The sequence below is a fragment of the Neoarius graeffei genome, chromosome 14 (assembly GCF_027579695.1).
Source record: "Neoarius graeffei isolate fNeoGra1 chromosome 14, fNeoGra1.pri, whole genome shotgun sequence".
Taxonomy (NCBI): Eukaryota; Metazoa; Chordata; class Actinopteri; order Siluriformes; family Ariidae; genus Neoarius; species Neoarius graeffei.
The window spans coordinates 26788476-26808719 of NC_083582.1; the positions used below are offsets into that span (position 1 = coordinate 26788476).

The 20244-nt window shown below is 40.0% G+C and overlaps 1 protein-coding gene and 1 long non-coding RNA gene across 4 annotated transcripts in view; both read left to right on the forward strand.

The window, feature by feature from the left end:
• The window catches only part of LOC132897518 (uncharacterized), a 30464-nt gene extending 26827 nt beyond the window's left edge, over nt 1-3637 (forward strand). For 2 of the 3 annotated variants that reach the window (XM_060938783.1, XM_060938784.1), the window contains exons 3-5: nt 1702-1965; nt 2185-2556; nt 3006-3637. In XM_060938783.1, coding sequence (XP_060794766.1) covers nt 1832-1965; nt 2185-2556; nt 3006-3615 — 1116 coding nt within the window. In that variant the 5' untranslated portion in view covers nt 1702-1831 and the 3' untranslated portion in view covers nt 3616-3637. Of the gene's footprint in view, nt 1-1701; nt 2118-2184; nt 2557-3005 lie in introns of those variants that run through there. The other variant, XM_060938785.1, reaches the window with a different exon arrangement.
• A 1801-nt stretch (nt 3638-5438) lies between these two features.
• On the forward strand, nt 5439-15368 carry LOC132897521 (uncharacterized). Its single transcript, XR_009656340.1, has 3 exons — nt 5439-5866; nt 6041-6170; nt 15198-15368. It is a non-coding gene; the product is annotated as an uncharacterized LOC132897521 (long non-coding RNA).
• The last annotated feature ends 4876 nt before the right edge of the window (nt 15369-20244 follow it).

Below are 20244 nucleotides of genomic sequence, written 5' to 3' on the forward strand. Positions count from 1 at the left end.
CATGAAGAACCGGCACAATTGGCATTCGGTGAAAGATTCACACCTGTGACTCATTATATTCGCGCGCGCCCTCTCGCCCACTGCTGCTTCGTTTTCCCGATTTACATGCGTGTCTGAAGATGGAGTTTTCAGAAATCTCCACTCTGCCCAGAGTTTGCAAAAGTTGCTGTTTTCAGTGACTGAAACCTCCGTATAGGTGTGAATGAGAGGTGCAACCGAATAAATAAATAAATATGCATCTTTTTTATCCGGCTACATGTAGGCTATCACTGCGCAAAGCCTCTAATGTTGAAATGGTAGTAATATTTGTTAAAATAATAGTAGGTTAATTTCCACATTAATTAGTAAAATGGCCCAAGGGATGTGATGGGGGATGGCCGTTTTATAAGGGGGATGATTTGAGATTTTTATTTCAGAAGGGGGATGCCTCCCCCCACATCCCCCCTCAACTCGGCCATATTTCACCTGACATAGGCCCTTCGATTTCCATCACTAGAGCGCGTCAAATTACTTTCGGTTTTGCCAGCATGGACGCGCTTCTTTTAAATGAAGGCACAGATGTGTCAGACATCGACAAAACAGTAAAGAATAAGTGGAGATGGGCTTGGCGAAATGACATGGGCGATAATGGCAAGCTCCTGCTGCTGTGCCAAGGAAAAAGAAACAAAAACAGGCATCAGGTGTTGCCAAACTAGATGCCTTTGGCTTCACTGCGAAGAAGCAGAAAAAGTGAACTTTCACTTTACTTTTCTTGTTTCCTGGCTTTATTTCAACAGATTTTCTTATTTTTCTTTCTGTTCCACTCCTTTGAAAGCATGGTTCAAGTTCGACTGCACTTGCATTTTTCTCTTAACCACTGTTGTGCATTACTAAAGTATTGTTGAAATAAATTTGCACTTTGCGCTGAAAACTTGATGTTTCATCATGAATAGCCAGTAATGACAATGGTAAAGTCTTGCCTTAGCTTTAGTCATTTGTTAAAATTATGTAAATGTACTATAAGTAGGGGCCTAGGGGATAATGGACAACACGGCGATTAAAATTTGACGCATCGCTGATGTGGTAGGGGCCAACGACATGGAGCTTTTTTTTTTCAGTCAGATGATTTTTTTTTTTTGCTTTAATCCATGTATAAGAGAAAACATTACTGATATGACCAACAAGCTAGACCTGACCAAGACTGTCTTTGCTTTAGCTGGCACTGTCAGAGTAGTATGTGGGAAACTGAAAAAGAAAATAAATAATGTTTATCAAGTCCCTTAAGCTGTAAATGAAGACATAATAGCATTTTTCTAATATCATAATATATATATATATATATATATATATATATATATATATATATATATATATAAATGGCATGCCGTTCAGGAAATTAATCTTTGAATATATGGAATGAAACTTTGAATATATGGAATGAAACCCTGAATATATGGAATGAAACTTTGAATATATGGAATGAAACCCTGAATATATGGAATGAAACTTTGAATATATGGAATGAAACTTTGAATATATGGAATGAAACCCTGAATATATGGAATGAAACTTTGGATGTATTGAATGAAACTTTGAATATATAGAATGAATCTTGTATCCTTTTCATCAAAGTGTTAGCCTTCTGAATTCACTGGCTTTACAAAATGGCATCAATTGAAAATTTCCAGTATTTTGCTGAACTGGAAAACTTTTTTGCTATAGGTTGTACTCCAAATGACACTAACAGTTTGGAGACTGTATCGCGTCACCTTGAGGATCATATGTACATTATTGCAACATTCATAGAGCTTGTGAGTAATAATGTTCAACAAAACTTTGCTGAAAGAACATTATGCGTCATTCTGGAAGGAATTTACGAGTCTGTAAGGGAGATGTTGGTGGATATACTGTAACATTCCAGCTGAACGCTAATGGACAAGCGCATGGCATGGGCACACATTCTGCATCTCAGAGAGGAAGGCCAAGGTCAGTAATGTTAAAATAATAAAAAAAAATGTATGGGGATGGAGGCTGATGCAGACCAAGAGTAATCTCTACTCAATACATGTTACTATAAAACAGTTACAAACTTATTATAATTGATTATTACCTAAATATGATTATAGGCTGCAAAGTAATAAGACAATTTATTCACACTACGTGAAATGACACAGTAACAGATTTGTTTTTTTATTTCATTTGAAGGTACAACATACCAGCTGCTCAGCTGATTCACGTGCGGGACCTAGGATTTAGCTGGATGGCCATATCTCGGATGCTGTCTGTAAACATCCGAACACTGTACAACCACAGGACACAACTTGGTCTGGTGGACTATGGGAGTTTCACTGACATTACAAATGTTGATCTAGATCGACTTATTGCTGAGATTCTCAGACAAACCCCCGGTTCTGGAGAGACCTATGTCACTGGTAGTTTGAGAGGAAGAGGAATCAAAGTTCAGTGTTTGCGGGTACGAGAGCGTTTAAGAACAGTAGATCCAGTGGGGCGAGCCTTGAGAGGATGGAGGGCAATTCAACAGAGGATCTACAATGTCTCTGCCCCAAATCAAGTGTGGTATGTGTTGTTTTAGCTGGTCAATGACGCAATTCATTAAGATTGATACAAGCATTTAGGAGGGCCAAAACTACATTATGTATGTAAAATATACATGAAAATGTGCAGTACTGTTTAAAAATGTAAACATTTCCACAATCTCTGGGGTTGGAATAATTTTTTTCTTTTTCATTTTTTTGGGTTGGGGCTTTTTGCTTTTACTTGATAGGGCAGCTGTAGAGGAGACAGGAAGAGGGTGAGACGCACAGCAAATGGCCACAGGAGTCGAATCTGTGCCCCCTGCAGAGGACTTGTGTGTGTGGGGGGGGGGGGTTGGAACACCGTTATTACCAAGTAGAAATAGTTGTACAGCAAAGTAAATTAAGTTACATTTTTATGTACATCCATTGTGGTTTATTACCATAATAATAATAATAATAATAATAATAACATATTTCTTCTTATTTAAGGCATATTGACACAAACCACAAGTTAAATCCATGGGGATTTGTGTATCACGGAGCAGTTGATGGCTACAGTCGCTGCATTACCTTCCTGAGATGTTGTACAGACAACCGAGCATCGACTGCCTTGCATCTTTTCCAGGGTGCTGTTGATGTATTTGGACTGCCACATCATGTCAGGGGAGATGCTGGTAGCGAGAACATTGATGTTGCATGGTTCATGATTCAGAATCGAGGAACAAACAGAGGAAGTTTCATGGTTGGACGTAGCATGCATAATCAAAGAATCGAAAGATTGTGGGCAGAAGTAAACAGGGTTGTGTCAGGATGCTATAAAGACCTTTTCCTCTTTATGGAAAATTCCGGACTTTTAGACAGCACTGACCCTCTTCACATTACAGCTCTTCACCATGTTTATCATCCTAGAATAAACAGATCTGTGGATGAGTTTGTGAACCAGTGGAATAACCACAGCTTGAGAACAATGGAGAGTCGGTCCCCACTGCAACTGTGGACAATTGGAATGCTCCAACTTCCTCAGCATCAAAGGCCACTCAATCATGTGCCTGTGCAACCCCCTTATGATCACCAGTGGAACGTGGAGTTAAAGGGATAGTTCGGGATTTTTTACATGAATTTGTATGGCATCCCTATCAATAGTGTCGTGCAAACACACTGACTTACCCCTGACAGCATCCTGTGAGTCCAGTTCTTGTCCAGTTTTGGTCCAGACGAAAGTAGTCCGGAAAGTTTGTTGGGGTCACGAAAGTAAAATGTTTTTTGTCTCAAAACAGTATGTGTTCAAAAGAGTGATATATTTGCATCACAAAACCGTTGCCAAATAAAAAGTCAGACCTCGAAATCGCTTGGCACTATTTTCTCTCCCTTCTTATCACTGCGCACTGCCGCCAGGTGACAGCCACGGCTGTTTCATTCATTGTTTACTGCTAGCAAAGTTAGCGACAACATGTCTGACTACGACAGCGACGTTGAAAACATTGACTTCATCTCACAGCCAAAGGGATATCTTTATGAACCCGAATATACAGATGAAGAAATTTGCCAGATGGAGTTAGAATGGGCAGAGAGAGAAAGGGTGGACAGAGAAGTGGAAGAAGGTGAAGCTGGAGCCGCAGCTTGTTAGCGCTGCTGATCTGAACTCCTAATCACTGCCAAACAATGGGAAAGGTGTTGATTCCTGCGCAGATGTCAACATGACAGCGCGCAGTGATACCGAGGGAGACAAAATATAGCGCCAAATAATTGCGAGGTCTGACTTTTTATTTGGCAACGGTTTTGTGATGCAAATATATCACTCTTTTGAACACATACTGTTTTGAGAAGAAAAACATTTTACTTTCGTGACCCCAACAAACTTGCTGGACTACTTTCGTCTGGACCAAAACTAGACAAGAACTGGACTCACAGGATGCTGTCGGGGGTAAGTCAGTGTATTTGCACGACACTGTTGACGGGGATGCCATACAGATTCATGTCAAAAATCCCGAACTATTGCTTTAAGGCCAATCAACCCCTTCACTGATGATGGAAATCACGGAATTGAACTTTTTGTCAGAGCATGTGACCTGCTTGAGAGATAGTCTGCTAGCTTGAGCAATTCAGTTGTTATACTATTGTGGTGTCAAACATTGTCACATATAGACTCAGATATTAACAAGTCATTTTGAGAAATATCGCAAAATTGAACACTGTTATTTGGTTTCAAATCTTAGTTTGAAATGACTAATCTTTCAGTTGTACCATTTAAGGCATGCTAATGGACAAAAGTGTACAGGTCCTAGGACTAGGAAAAATGCTTATAATATACTTTTCTTTCATAACAAAATATATCACCATATATATATGTGCCATGTATATTATATTCAGTTGTGGATGAAGTATTCAATTATTTTAGTTAAGTAAAAGTATATAAGTGTCATACAATGCAAATACTCAAGTAAAGGACCTGAAATCTGTATTTAAGAACAATCCTTGGGTGAATGTACTCTGTTACTGTCCACACATGATTATGTTACATATTATTATACATAATGTATTAATTTAACCCTATTGATGAAGATGAACTTTTGTGTCGTTTTGCGTACAGTTTTTCCAACCGAAAAAAGTCTGTGAAGCACATATCCCGTAGACACTAAAATGACAATGAACCAGTCCACCAGTAGGAACACAGCCATTTATTAAGAAGGCCTTACCATAACCTTTAGAGAGAATCACTCAATTGCTGCTTTGTGTCATATCAGAGGCTGTAGGTAAATGACACTGTCAACATAAAAGTTCACCAAGTGCACATTATTAAATGTGAAAACACAAAACCATGGTTTGAAATATATCTTCAAAAGTAACAAAGAACATTTCTACTTATACTGTATTTCTTCATGCCCTCATTCAAGTAAATACTGTCTATAGGTAAAACAAAATGAAATAGCAGCAATTATTTTTGAAAAACAAGCAAACATCTTCATCATAACTCAAGCTCTAAAAGCCCTCCATAATATTACACCTCACGCTCTTCCAAACCCTGGTGAATTGTGTATGGCAAAATCCATGTCAGATTTGAAAGCAGTGTATTCAGCATGAACTGGAATGCGAAGAATATTTTCACAAGTATTTGCCTGTGGAAATCAGGAATGAGTAATGAACTCAAGGCTTGGCTTTGGAGAGAAGCCCAGTGCTGGAACACTGTCACATCCAGTGAGGAAAACAAGAATATCCTCCAGAGAGACATTGTTTTTAACTGAAAGATATAAAAAAGAATAACACAATTAAATGATGACTACATCTACCAGCATTTTCATGAAGTCATTAAGTAGTATACCACTGAAGTGATGCAAAGTGATGTAAGAGAGGTGAGTAGTTAAATTCCCCTAACCCAGCATTAGGCATTGGTTTTTATTTTTTAGTAATCTGAAAGGACAGCTCATAATGCTACAGACTAGTGTTGTGTAAAATTATAAACTTCAATCATACACTATGTATTCAATCATACACTCTATGTAACCTAATGAAATGTGTAAAATCAGGTTTGGAATGTTTTAGAGCAGCTACCGTACCTCAAACTGACTACATTTCTGGACTACATTTCTGGAACTACAATTCTGGACTACATTACCTCAAACTTGACAACATTTCTGGATCACAGTGAATATTCTGGTAACTGTATGCTCACTGTCTGTCTATATGTTGTGTTCATTTGTTTATCTTTTGATGTCTGTGTGCACTTTTATGTTTAGTTGTGTGTCAGTTTTTTAATACTGCGCATTTGGAGTTTGGGGAAACGCAATTTCAATCCTCTGTGTAATTCTGTTACATGGTCTGATTGACAATAAAGTTCACTTTGACTTTGATATGAGGACAGGAAAGTTTGTATATTTACTCTGTGTGGGTGTGTTGTGTTAGTTCCACCTATGCTTCTCTGGAATTCTACACACACACACACACACACATTTACCGGCCACTTTAATAGGAACTTGTTCTTGATTTGAAGATTCCTGTTCTTGGCTGGCAGTAGTGGATTCCAATGTGGTCTTCTGCTGTTGCATGCTGAGATGCTTTTCTGCTCACCATGGTTGTAACAAGTGATTATATGAGTTACTATATCCTTCCTGTCAGCTTAAACCAATCTGGCCATTTTCTTCTGACCCCTTTTATCAACAAGGTGTTTCCACCCACAGATTTTTTGTTCATTTGTTTATCAAACCATTCTTTGTGATGGCAAAAAGTGAGGGATTCCCTTTGGTCTGCCATTACTGGGATCAGGCTGTGTAGTTTGGTTCACTTAGCAAACTTTGTTAACGTGTATAAACTTTTATAAGGCCTTAAACTAGTCCAAAGTTAAATATTTAAAGCAAAAAAAAAAAAAAGACCTAGTGGTCATCCTGACAAAATAGAGTCTGCTGAGACCATTTAATTTGTCAAATGTATTTTAAATAAATAAACAACTAGTCAGCAAACTGTGTAATCCTATCCTATAATATTGTGTAAGCATCACTTCTCTGCTCAGTGTTTTCATTGAAATCTATATCTATTATCGCTCATTCATGTTGTAATGGAACGTTGAATGTTTACTGATCCAGAGGGACTTGTCTGTCAAATAATTTTCAAAGTCACACAGACACTGTTCGTTATTACTTGTGAATCAAGACTAACAAGTCAAGTCAACTTTATTGTCAAATATGCTCTACATCAGGGGTGTCAAACCTGATCCATAAAGGGCCGTGTGGCTGCAGGTTTTCATTCCAGCCATGCAGCAGCACCCTGATTTGGCTTATTCAATCAACTGACACACCCACCCTTTAATCAAGGGTGGGTGTGGCTGCAAGTATTTGACTGTGTGAAGACAGTTCAGTTGATTGAATGAGCCAAGTCAGGTGTGCTGCTGCATGGCTGGAATGAAAACCTGCAGCCACAAGGCCCTTTATGGATTAGGTTTGACACCCCTGCTCTACATGCTCGACATACAGCACAGATGAAATTTCAGTCCTCTCTGACCTACGGTGCAAACAGGCAATGCAATAAATAAAAATAGAATAATTGAAAAAAACACAATTTAAACAGTATAAACACTCTAGATAAGAACTAGACAAAGACTAAACACTCATAAACAGACAATATAAACAGTATAAACACTACAGGGAGTGCAGAATTATTAGGCAAATGAGTATGTTGACCACATTACCCTCTCTATGCATGTTGGCCTACTCCAAGCTGCATAGGCTTGAAAGCCTCCTACCAATTAAGCATACCAGGTGATGTGCATCTCTGTAATGAAAAGGGGTCTGGTCTAATGACATCAACACCCTATATCAGGTGTGCAAAATTATTAGGCAACTTCCTTTCCTTTGGCAAAATGGGTCAGAAGAGGGATTTGACGGACTCAGAAAAGTCAAAAATAGTGACATATATTGCAAAGGGATGGAGCACTCTTAAAATTGCCCAGCTTTTGAAGTGTGACCATCGAACAATCAAGCGCTTCATTCAAAATAGTCAACAGGGTCGCAAGAAGCGCGTTGAAAAAAAAAGGCGCAAACTAACTGCCCGTGAACTGAGGAAAGTCAAGCGTGAAGCTGCCAAGATGCCACTCGCCACCAGTTTTGCCATATTTCAGAGCTGCAACATCACTGGAGTGTCAAAAAGCACAAGGTGTGCAATACTCAGGGACACGGCCAAGGTAACAAAGGCTGAAAAACGACCACCACTGAACAAGACACACAAGATGAAACGTCAAGACTGGGCCAAGAAGTATCACAAGACTGATTTTTCTAAGGTCTTATGGACAGATGAAATGAGAATGACTCTTGATGGGCCAGATGGATGGGCTCGTGGCTGGATCAGCAAAGGGCAGAGAGCTCCAGTCCGACTCAGACGCCAGCAAGGTGGAGGTGGGGTACTGGTATGGGCTGGTATCATCAAAGATGAGCTTGTGGGACCTTTTCGGGTTGAGGATGGCGTCAAGCTCAACTCCCAGTCCTATTGTCAGTTTTTGGAAGACACCTTCTTCAAGCAGTGGTACAGGAAGAAGTCAGCATCCTTCAAGAAAAACATGATTTTCATGCAGGACAATGCTCCATCACACGCATCCAAGTACTCCACAGCATGGCTGGCCAGAAAGGGTCTAAAGGAAGAAAGATTAATGACGTGGCCTCCTTGTTCACCTGATCTGAACCCCATAGAAAACCTGTGGTCCCTCATCAAATGTGAGATCTACAAGGAGGGGAAACAGTACACATCTCTGAACAGTGTCTGGGAGGCTGTGGTTGCTGCTGCACGCAATGTTGATCGCAAACAGATCAAAACACTGACCGAATCCATGGATGGCAGGCTTTTGAGTGTCCTTGTAAAGAAAGGCGGCTATATTAGTCACTGATTTGTTTTTTTTTTTGAATGCCAGCAATGTATATTAGTGAATGTTGAGTTGTTATATTGGTTTCCCTGGTGAAAATAAATGAGTGAAATGGGTATATGTTTGTTTTTTGTTAAGTTGCCTAATAATTATGCACAGTTATAGTCACCTGCACACACAGATATCCTCCTAAGATAGCTAAAACTAAGAAAGCCCTACTCCAACTTCCAAAAATACTCAGCTTTGATATTTATGAGTCTTTTGGGTTCATCAAGAACATAGTTGTTTTTCAATAATAAAACTAATCCTCAAAAATACAACTTGCCTAATAATTCTGCACTCCCTGTAGATAAGAACTAGACATAGATTAAACACTCAAACAATATAAACAGTATAAACACTCTAGATAAGAACTAGACATAGACTAAACACTCATATATACATACATATATATATACACACACACACACACGTAAATTGGTGCAAATAAACAAACAGTCAAGGGCACTTGAGGTATAGCAGGTAAACATGAAATAAGCAGTATAAACAAACTAGCAGCTGTTAAGGTGAGGTAGTGCGGAATAGTGCAAATGAGCGAGGTAAAGTGAGATGTGCGGTCCCTGAGTTCAGTGTGATAATGAACGTTGAGATGTATGTATGTGTGTGTGTGTGTTTGGGGGGGGGGGGGGGGACTGTGAGGATGACACGTCAGATGCTGAAGGGGGGCAGGGGGGTGTGCAAGCAGAATCTGTGGCAGGGGGCAGAGGGGGGAGGAGGGGCAGAACAGGGAGGGAGTTGAGCCTCCTGACCGCCTGGTGAAAGAAACTGTTCTTGAGCCTGCTGGTTTTGGCCCGGAGACTCCGCAGTCTCCTCCCTGACGGCAGCAGACTGAAGAGGTTGTGAGATGTGTGGGTGGGGTCACCTGCAATTCTGATGGCGTGCGGATGAGGTGGGAGTTATAAATATCCATTAGAGAAGGGAGAGAGACACCAATGATCCTCTCAGCTGCTCTCACGATGCGCTGCAGAGTCTTGCAGCAGGACATGGTGCAGGCGCCGTACCACACGGTGATGCAGCTGGTCAGGATGTTCTCGATGGTGCCTCTGTAGAAAGTGTGCATGATGGGGGCCGGGGCTCTTGCTCTCCTCAGTTTGCGGAGGAAGTACAGACGCTGTTGGGCTTTTTTGGCCAGTGATGCGGTATATATGAGTTACTATATCCTTCCTGGCAGCTTAAAGGGGTACCAAATATAATATATACAGTTGCTGATGTGACAAAGTAACGTATTATTAAGTATTCTATCAAATTTATATACTAGAAAACAACGAAATATCTTGGTAATTGTAAATATAATACTTTATACGCTAAACCGCACAAGAGTCGCCATTTTTAAAAGACCGTGACGTCAGCGCTACCCACTGCACTAGTGGAACTCTCCGAAATAGAGGAGATAAGCGTGTAATCATGGCGTCGGGCGCATCAAGTGAAAGCGACAGCTCTGTCGAATCATACGAAGAGATCCCGCAAGACACACTGCAAGCAGGCTATGGCTCAGAAGGGTACCAGTCTGAACCTAGGAGAGGTACTATGTAGTGGAAGTTCATTATGTCTAACTATTAAAGCTATTTTAAGTTCGTTTCTTAAGACAAGGATATTTTTAAGATATTACCTTGTTGACAGTTTCGGCGAGAATCTTCCGCCTTCTTCAAAACAGTCACCAGATGTCGAGTGGTGGCGTGCCTTATCAGCTGATGTTACGCTACGGAGGCGTGAACGTCCCGCCCAATTTGACAGGTAGTTCACGCCTCCTGCTGTCAGGTCGCTCCTCCAGGACACATCTGGTGACTGTTTTGAAGAAGGCGGAAGATTCTCGCCGAAACTGTCAACAAGGTAACATCTTAAAAAATCCTTGTCTTAAGAAACAAACTTAAAATAGCTAGGAGAGGTACTCTCGACTCGGGTGATGAAATAAGAGAAGAAAGCTCGGATGACGGCAAGGATGAGACTGATGCTGACCATGGGCATGGCAAACGTGGGGCAGAGCGTCTGTGTGCAGGTGACACGGCATGGTGCTCGTGAGGAAAATGTAACGTGGAGTTGCTCACGAGTCCAGCAGAATTTATTTGCTGCAATGAGATAGGCGCCACCCGTGGACTTGCGAAATCGTCGCAAGAGGCAGAAACAGGTATTTCACACGTGCTATTCCCAACCTCAATGAGCCAACACAACTGGGCACATACATACGTCATGAGTGTTACACAGAGAAAATGAACGTGCATTCTGATTGGATAAAATTAATATCATGGCGGGCTGTTCAAACTGCGGAAATAATTTGCTCGAGCTACTTTCAAAACACTATAACTTTCCAACCTTAGAAGAAAAAACTTTTGTAAGTCTTGAATAAGGTTCGTTAATGTGTGTTTTATTGTTATATTTACTCTATATATTGCCCTCTGTTCCCCTTTAAACCAATCTGGCCATTTTCTTCTGACCCCTTTTATCAACAAGGTGTTTCCACCCACAAATTTTTTGTTCATTTGTTTATCAAACCATTCTTTGTGATGGCAAAAAGTGAGGGATTCCCTTTGGGCTGCCATTACTGGGATCAGGCTGTGTAGTTTGGTTCACTTAGCAAACTTTGTTAATGTGTATAAACTTTTATAAGGCCTTAAACTAGTCCAAAGTTAAATATTTAAAGCAAAAAAAAAAAGACCTAGCGGTCATCCTGACAAAATAGAGTCTGCTGAGACCATTTAATTCGTCAAATGTATTTTAAATAAATAAACAACTAGTCAGCAAACTGTGTAATCCTATCCTATAATATTGTGTAAGCATCATCTCTCTGCTCAGTGTTTTCAATGAAATCTATATCTGTTATCGCTCATTCATGTTGTAATGGAACGTTGAATGTTTACTGATCCAGAGGGACTTGTTTGTCAAATAATTTTCAAAGTCAAACAAACACTGTTCGTTATTACTTGTGAATCAAGACTAACAAGTCAAGTCAAGTCAAGTCAACTTTATTGTCAAATATGCTCTACATGCTCAACATACAGCACAGATGAAATTTCAGTCCTCTCTGACCCACGGTGCAAACAGGCAATGCAATAAATAAAAATAAAAATAGAATAATTGAAAAAAAACCAATATAAACAGTATAAACACTCTAGATAAGAACTAGACAAAGACTAAACACTCATAAACAGACAATATAAACAGTATAAACACTAGATAAGAACTAGACATAGACTAAACACTCAAACAAACAATATAAACAGTATAAACACTCTAGATAAGAACTAGACATAGACTAAACACTCATATATATATATATATATGTACATATATATATATATATACATATATATATATATATATATACACACACACACGTAAATTGGTGCAAATAAACAAACAGTCAAGGGCACTTGAGGTATAGCAGGTAAAAATGAAATAAGCAGTATAAACAAACTAGCAGCTGTTAAGGTGAGGTAGTGAGGAATAGTGCAAATGAGCGAGGTAAAGTGAGATGTGCGGTCCCTGAGTTCAGTGTGTTAATGAACGTTGAGATGTATGTGTGTGTGTGTTTGGGGGGGGGGGGGGGGGTGTCTGTGAGGATGACATGTCAGATGCTGAAGGGGGGCAGGGGGATGTGCAAGCAGAATCTGTGGCAGGGGGCAGAGGGGGGAGGGAGTTGAGCCTCCTGACCGCCTGGTGAAAGAAACTGTTCTTGAGCCTGCTGGTTTTGGCCCGGAGACTCCGCAGTCTCCTCCCCGACGGCAGCAGACTGAAGAGGTTGTGATATGTGTGGGTGGGGTCACCTGCAATTCTGATGGCTTTGCGGGTGAGGCGGGAGTTATAAATATCCATCAGAGAAGGGAGAGAGACACCAATAATCCTCTCAGCTGCTCTCATGATGCGCTGCAGAGTCTTGCAGCAGGACACGGTGTCAGTGCTGTACCACACCGTGATGCAGCTGGTCAGGATGTTCTCGATGGTGCCTCTGTAGAAAGTTTGTATGATGGGGGCCGGGGCTCTTGCTCTCCTCAGTTTGCGGAGGAAGTACAGACGCTGTTGGGCTTTTTTGGCTAGTGATGCAGTGTTGTTGCGCCAGGACAGGTAGTTTTAATTTTCAAGTGAAAATTACTAACAATAGTAATTATTACAGGCATCGGACTAGTCTATGATGATCAGTGATGTCTGTAAAGTGAAAATTACTACTGCAGAGGCTCCAACTTGGGAAACTGCAAAGAGGGAGATTCTCGGAACGTTCTCCAGGTGTGACTTTCAACTGTCCTCATGTGATGAGACTCCAACCAGACACAGGTCACCAGGATAGATCAAGCAGATCCAAGGAGCAGAAGAGGTCAGCATCTCGATTCCAGGACCAACATGTAACTCAGAGGGACAGATTTGGGGGGGGGGGGAGAAAACACAGGTTGTTAGGTATGCCCAATGTCACCTGAATAAGTAGGAACAGTATATATATTGCACTGAGTACAAGCAGGGAGCCCTGGGACATAAAGCAGCCAGCCACTACACCGTCAACAAACTCGAGTGAGCAAGCGAGTGGGGACTGACAGCATCCATACATCTCAGTTTACCAAAAAACACTATGTCTGAGGACCCTCCAGATCTACACCTTTACCTTATAAACACCATTAACAAAAGGCTTGACTAAACAGATAGGATTTCAGCCTAGACTTAAACACTGAGACTGTGTCTGATTCCCGAACACTACTTGGAAGGCTGTTCCATAACTGTGGGGCTTTGTAAGAAAAGGCTCTGCCCCCTGATGTAGCCTTTACTATACGAGGTACCAGCAGATAGCCTGCACCTTTTGATCTAAGTAGGCATGGCGGGTCATTGAGGAGCAGAAGTTCACTCAGGTACTGTGGTGCAAGACCATTCAGTGCTTTAAAGGTCAATAGTAGTACTTTATAATCAATACGAAATTTGACTGGGAGCCAATGCATTGTGGATAAGACGGGGTGATGTGGTCATATTTTCTAGTTCTAGTTACGACTCTTGCTGCTGCATTTTGAACTAACTGGAGCTTGTTTATGCACTTATTGGAACATCCAGACAGTAAAGCATTATGATAATCCAACCCGGAAGTAACGAACGCATGAACTAGTTTTTCCGTGTCACGTAGTGACATTAAATTTCTTATCTTAGCAATATTTCTGGATGAAAGAAAGCTATCCGGGTGATGTTATCAATGTGAGTTTCGAATGAAAGACTGGGGTCAATAATCACTCCGAGGTCTTTTACTGCTGCACGTGAAGAAACAGAAAGGCCATCCAGAATTACTGTGTAATCAGAAAACTTACTTCTAGCTGCATGTGGTCCTAGTACAAGTACTTCAGTCTTGTCAGAGTTAAGCAGAAGGAAGTTAATAAGCATCCAGTGTCTAATGTCCTTTACACATTCCTCAATTCTATTAAGCTGGTGTCTCTCGTCAGCTTTTGCAGAAACATACAACTGTGTGTCATCAGCATAACAGTGGAAACTAATACAATGTTTATGAATAATATCACCCAGAGGTAACATATGTAAAGAAAAAAGCAGTGGACCCAAGACAGAACCTTGTGGAACACCAAACTTTACCTCAGTACGTCTAGAAATATCACCATTTATATCAACATACTGATAGCGATCAGTTAAATAAGAGCTGAGCCAGGAGAGGGCCGTTCCCTTAACTCCCACAACATTTTCTAGTCTATCCAGAAGAATGGAATGATCAGTGGTATCAAATGCTGCACCAAGGTCAAGCAACACAAGCAGCGAGACACAGCCCTGATCAGATGCCAACAGTAGGTCGTTTACCACTTTAACCAAAGCTGTTTCTGTGCTATGATTAGGTCTAAATCCTGACTGATACATTTCATGGGTGTTATTCCTATGTAAATATGAGCATAACTGCTGTGCCACAGCTTTTTCAAGGATCTTGGAGATAAAGGGGAGGTTTGATATTGGCCGATAATTGGACAGCTGACAGGGATCAAGGTCAGTTTTTTTAATCAGGGTTTGATAACTGCTAGTTTAAAGGATTTGGGTACATAGCCAATCGTAAGAGAAGAATTTATTATTTTTAGAAGCGGTTCAATTACTTCAGGTATTATCTGTTTGAATAGACGTGTAGGCAAGCTTAAGCTTGACACCTTAACTGTCAACGTTAAGGTGTCACGTGACCTAGATAACAGCGGGAATCAACGTTACAGAAATTATCTGGTCATTTTTCAAAGCTCAAATCCTCGTTCAGATAATAAATAAATCAGAAATAACATTATAATTATATTTAATTAAATTATCTTATCCACTGCTCTTTATTCCAGATGACAGTCAGCAGCAACTGCAGCATAGTGCGGCAGGAGCTGGAGGACCCGGAGTGTGAGACAATACAGGAGCAAGCAGGAGAACCAACAGCTGAAGAGCTGAAGATTTACAATTTACTGATGCTTGTTTTAGCTTCTTGGTTCCCTACCTACCTCTGTATTTAATTCAATGTTCACAATGTTCAGCTTTGAATAAAAATTCTATTGACTTGATATGAAAAGATTCAGTTGTTCATTTACATTGCCTGCTGAGGTTTTAATAAATTATTTACCAAACGATTTAAAAGGAGCCTACCATGACTAGTGCAATTTGAAGTGCAACTTCATAGTCATGGTAGGCTCCTTTTAAATCGTTTGGTTACCAAGGAGCTGCTTCGATACATACCAGCACTTTGATACATACTGGATACAAGCTAGCAAAATGAGTTAAAAGCAGGCATCTTTGGAAAGTTTCTTTGGAAAGGGGAAAAGGCCCATTGAGGAGACAGAAGAGCCTTTGATGAAGAAAAAGAAAGCTGCATTTTAGCAGACACTTTGTCGAGTCCTACACCAATCCTGCTCTGCCTTACATGTTGTGACCAGCTCTCTAATGAGGCAATGAAGCCTTCAAAACTGCTAGTGTCGTTTATTTTAGCCTTCCTGTCTTGAATAACACTTTTTGTTGCCTGAAGAATAACAAACGAACGTCCAGGCTGATTAAATTAATGGCCTTATACAAGAAATCAAAGCTAACATGAACCTGAGTAAGCTATCGATAGCTGGCTAGACTCCAAACTAACATTCATTATGATAGCTGTGTTGTTATCCGCCGCCCACATATCGGTAACTTTACAGCGTGATAGTGGGCTCACAGAAAGTGTGACTGATATTCGTAACTCTTGACTTACTGTACCTCCTGAAATGTTTTTTTCTTGCGATCTTAAATCCGAACTTGCTTAGGTCTTGCTGTCCACTCCGCTTGGCCATGATGCTGCAATCCGCTGCTGTCACTGATGCCGAATGAAATAAAAAATAACGGAACCCCAACTGAATGTCACCTCCTCAAACGCTTCGCTTGCGCGCGCCCTCTCTCGCGGTGGCTTACTGTATGCTCAGTTTCAGCAAAGCTACGTGGAATGGCATTTCTAATTCCAATGTTAAATAGAAGTAATGGCCACATTTATTGATAAAATTGCTCAAGGGAAGGGAGGGGGGATGCCCGTTTTAGAGGGGGGATGATTTTGACCATTTTTTATTCCGGGGGGATGGCATCCCCCCATCCCCCCTCAACTCGGGTACAGATTACTATTATATTGAGATAATAATAATTAAGATATCATCAGCTTAACATTAACAGCTTAATATATTAAATGAATAGGATGTATAAATAAATTACTTGATATATACATGCACATGCAATTTTTCTGTTTCATAGACGCAGAGATGATGATGGACTGTCGCTGAGGATCATGGGAAGGCTAATGTAGCGTGGGGAATAGAGAAAATCAATAATCGTAAATTAGAGTTATTATTTCATTTTGGTTTCCCTGTTTATTATTTGTTCTGTTTTGAGTTGGAAAAAAGAAAACAAACACCAATCCCTCATTTTTTGGTCATACAGAAAAACAGGAAAACGAAATATTGAGTGTTTTTTTTTGTTTTTCGTTTTCCAGATTGAATGGAATACTTGAATGATCGGATGATACACGGACCATATATACATGCACATGCAATTTTTCTGTTTCATAGATGCAGAGATGATGATGGACTGTCGCTGAGGATCATGGGAAGGCTAATGTAGCATGGGGAATAGAGAAAATCAATAATCGTAAATTAGAGTTATTTCGTTTTGGTTTCCCTGTTTATTATTTGTTCTGTTTTGAGTTGAAAAAAGGAAAACAAACACCAATCCCTCATTTTTTGGTCATACAGAAAAACAGGAAAACGAAATATTGAGTGGTTTTTTTTTTTTTTTCGTTTTCCAGATTGAATGGAAATGAGCAATACACTCAGTTCAGTTCAGTTTTGACTTTTATGTCAGACAAAACTCCACAGTTATGATGGCACAGTTTTAGAATTGTTGAAGTAAATGTGTTATGAGCCAAACTTACATTACAGGTAATGGTGAGAACACTCTGTTTCAGAGAATGCATGCAAATGGATCTCAATTCAAGACAGCCAGATAGACTGATGCCTTTACATTACTGCTCAGAATGTCTCTACACATACAGACACCCACAAATAACACACAAACTCTCTCACGCTCTCTCTCACACACACACTCACACTATTATTATAAGGTGTAATACTAAAGCTTACAATTCAGCAGTTCACACCCTTCTGTCATGTGTATGCTGCAATGTAAATAATGCCAATACTTTAGGTAACTGGTACTTTAGGTATGTATACTCAGTTCAAGAGTTCACTACCTTTCTACTTTTATGTCAGATAAAACACCACAGTTATGGTGCCACAATTGTAGAATTGTTAAAATAAATGTGTCCACCACCAAATCTATCCTTGGTTTGTTATTTATTTATTTAAGTTGTGCCGGGGGGAGGGGGGGGGTGTCAGCCATGCTTGACCTCGGTATTTGAAAAATCCTGGTTACGGCCCTGTACACAGACCATATATCAAGTAATTTATTCATACATCCTATTCATTTAATATATTAAGCTGTTAATGTTAAGCTGATGATCTCTTAATTATTATTATCTCAATATAATAGTAATAATAAATAATGATAACAATAACATGGCATTCATTTTGTCGCTTTCAACATATTGTGTCAGACCAACTTTGCTTTTTATTAGAGGACATGCTTAGCATTTTACGATGACTCATGTCAGGAGGAAAATATGAGGAGGAGTAACAAGTCACTGGCACTCCAACTTACGAGATTCTCCGCTTCTTTTGCTGGACAGCTTGAAAGTCAGACTCGGGAACAGCCATGATCTTCCTAGAGTTTTGCTTCCAGTAAAAGGAGCCTGAATGAGCGCAAAAAATTATAATGCATGAATAAGAACTAATTATTGAGACTGACATAAATACAAATGAATTTAGTTTTATCTAAAATGAAAGTTAAGTTGCTCGTATAATCGTAAATTAGTTATTATTTCGTTTTGGTTTCCCTGTTTATTATTTGTTCTGTTTTGAGTTGGAAAAAGGAAAACAAAACACCAATCCCTCATTTTTTGGTTATACAGAAAAACAGGAAAACGAAATATCGAGTGGTTTTATTGTTTTTTCGTTTTCCAGATTGAATGGAATACTTGAATGATCGGATGATACACAGACCGCTCAGCTACCTGAAGTATTGGCATTATTTACATTTCATTATCTTAAATTACATTAGAATGTAGGGCTATTAGTTCTGTGTGAAGACTATGTATTAGAGAGAGTGTGTGAGCGTGTATTATTTGTGTGTGTGTGTGTGTGTGTGTGTGTGTGTGTGTCTGTGTGTCTGTGTGAGTGAGTGAGAGAGAAAGAGAGAGAGAGTTACTCGAACAAGCCCGTTTACTCAGCCCTGCACAGGGCTGCCTGTGACAACGTAGTTTTGAATGTTTCTCGAAATGCTAACTAAAATGTAATAGGCAATGACAATGAAACGTTTCCCCTTGGAAAGTTGGCATGACACCGCTGAACGGTCTGCCACTGCACTGACAATATTTTCTCACCTTCCCTCCTTCTCTTTCCCTGCTCTTCTGTTGGCTGTCCAAACCTTAATTTAGTTTGTTGCAACATTTTCATTTTGCGCTCAGGTAAAGCTCTATAATGCGATGTGACTATTAGCCTACGTTAGGTTAGGTAGGTGTATGTGATAGAGCGTAGACTACACCCTGCCTGTTTTATCCAAAACCCAACTTCCCCGGCCGACACTAGTATAGGCTACGTCGCGTGACGCTGCGTTAGACACGGCAGCGATAGAGATAGAGGCTGAGAGATTTCAGATGACATTAGACAAATGTGAATTTTATTGGGGGGAAATACAGATGATATGTGGATGTGGACGCTGCGTTTTACATTGATCACTGCTCGAATTCAGCGTAGACCAATTTTAAATTTCTGAAAAAAATACCGAGGACATGACCTCGGTGTCCTCAATGGTAGTTACGACCATGTACGCAAGTTGAGGCTTTTGATGCCGAGATTAATGAAAGTAATTCAGTTTCTTTTAGGGGAGTAAAACATTCTAATTGATGATCTGATACAGTTATATTGTTAACTACAGGGTCACTTACATTGTCTGACCTTAAATTAGTAGTTTGAATTTTTTGTCGGATCGGATCTTCTCAATTTTGTCATTAAAAAAATTCATGAAATCGTTGCTACTACATACTACAGGTATGCATGTGTCTATAGTGGATTTATTCCTGGCTAATTTTGCTCCAGTATTAAATAGGAAACTCGGATTATTTTTGTTATCTTCTATTAGGGAGGAGAGATATGTTGATCTTGCAGCACTAAGAGCTTTTCTATACTTCAGGAAGCTCCCCTTCCACACTAATTTGAACACTACCAATTTTGTTTGACACCATTTACATTCCAATTTTCGAGTGGTCTGTTTTAATGTGCGAGTGTCATCATTATACCAGGGTGCTAATTTTTTTGTCTCTGACCATTTTCCTTTTAAGAGGAGCTACATTATCTAAGGTATGGTCAGTGGCGATCCTAGAGTGATTTACTCCCCGGGCGAAACCCCCTGCTGGCGCCCCCCCGGCCCAACCCGACAACCACCTCCCACCCACCACCTAAGAAAACACTAAGAACACACACGACCCCATACACAAACTCACAACAGCTATTTTCAAGAACAAATTTCCAGTTTTAATGACTAGTGCAATAAAAAATACAAAGATAAACAATAAAAGATAAACAGTAAACAAAAAGACTCAATGACTTCGCATTACAGCTATCCACAGCTATTTAAGAAAGCACAACTGCACTACAGCACCACCCGATGGTCAAAATATTGCACAAGTCAGTCAGTTTTACCAACAGAGTGCACAATGAATTATCATAGAGTACCATTCACCATTATTATTAACAAGAAGACTTAAACCTCCAT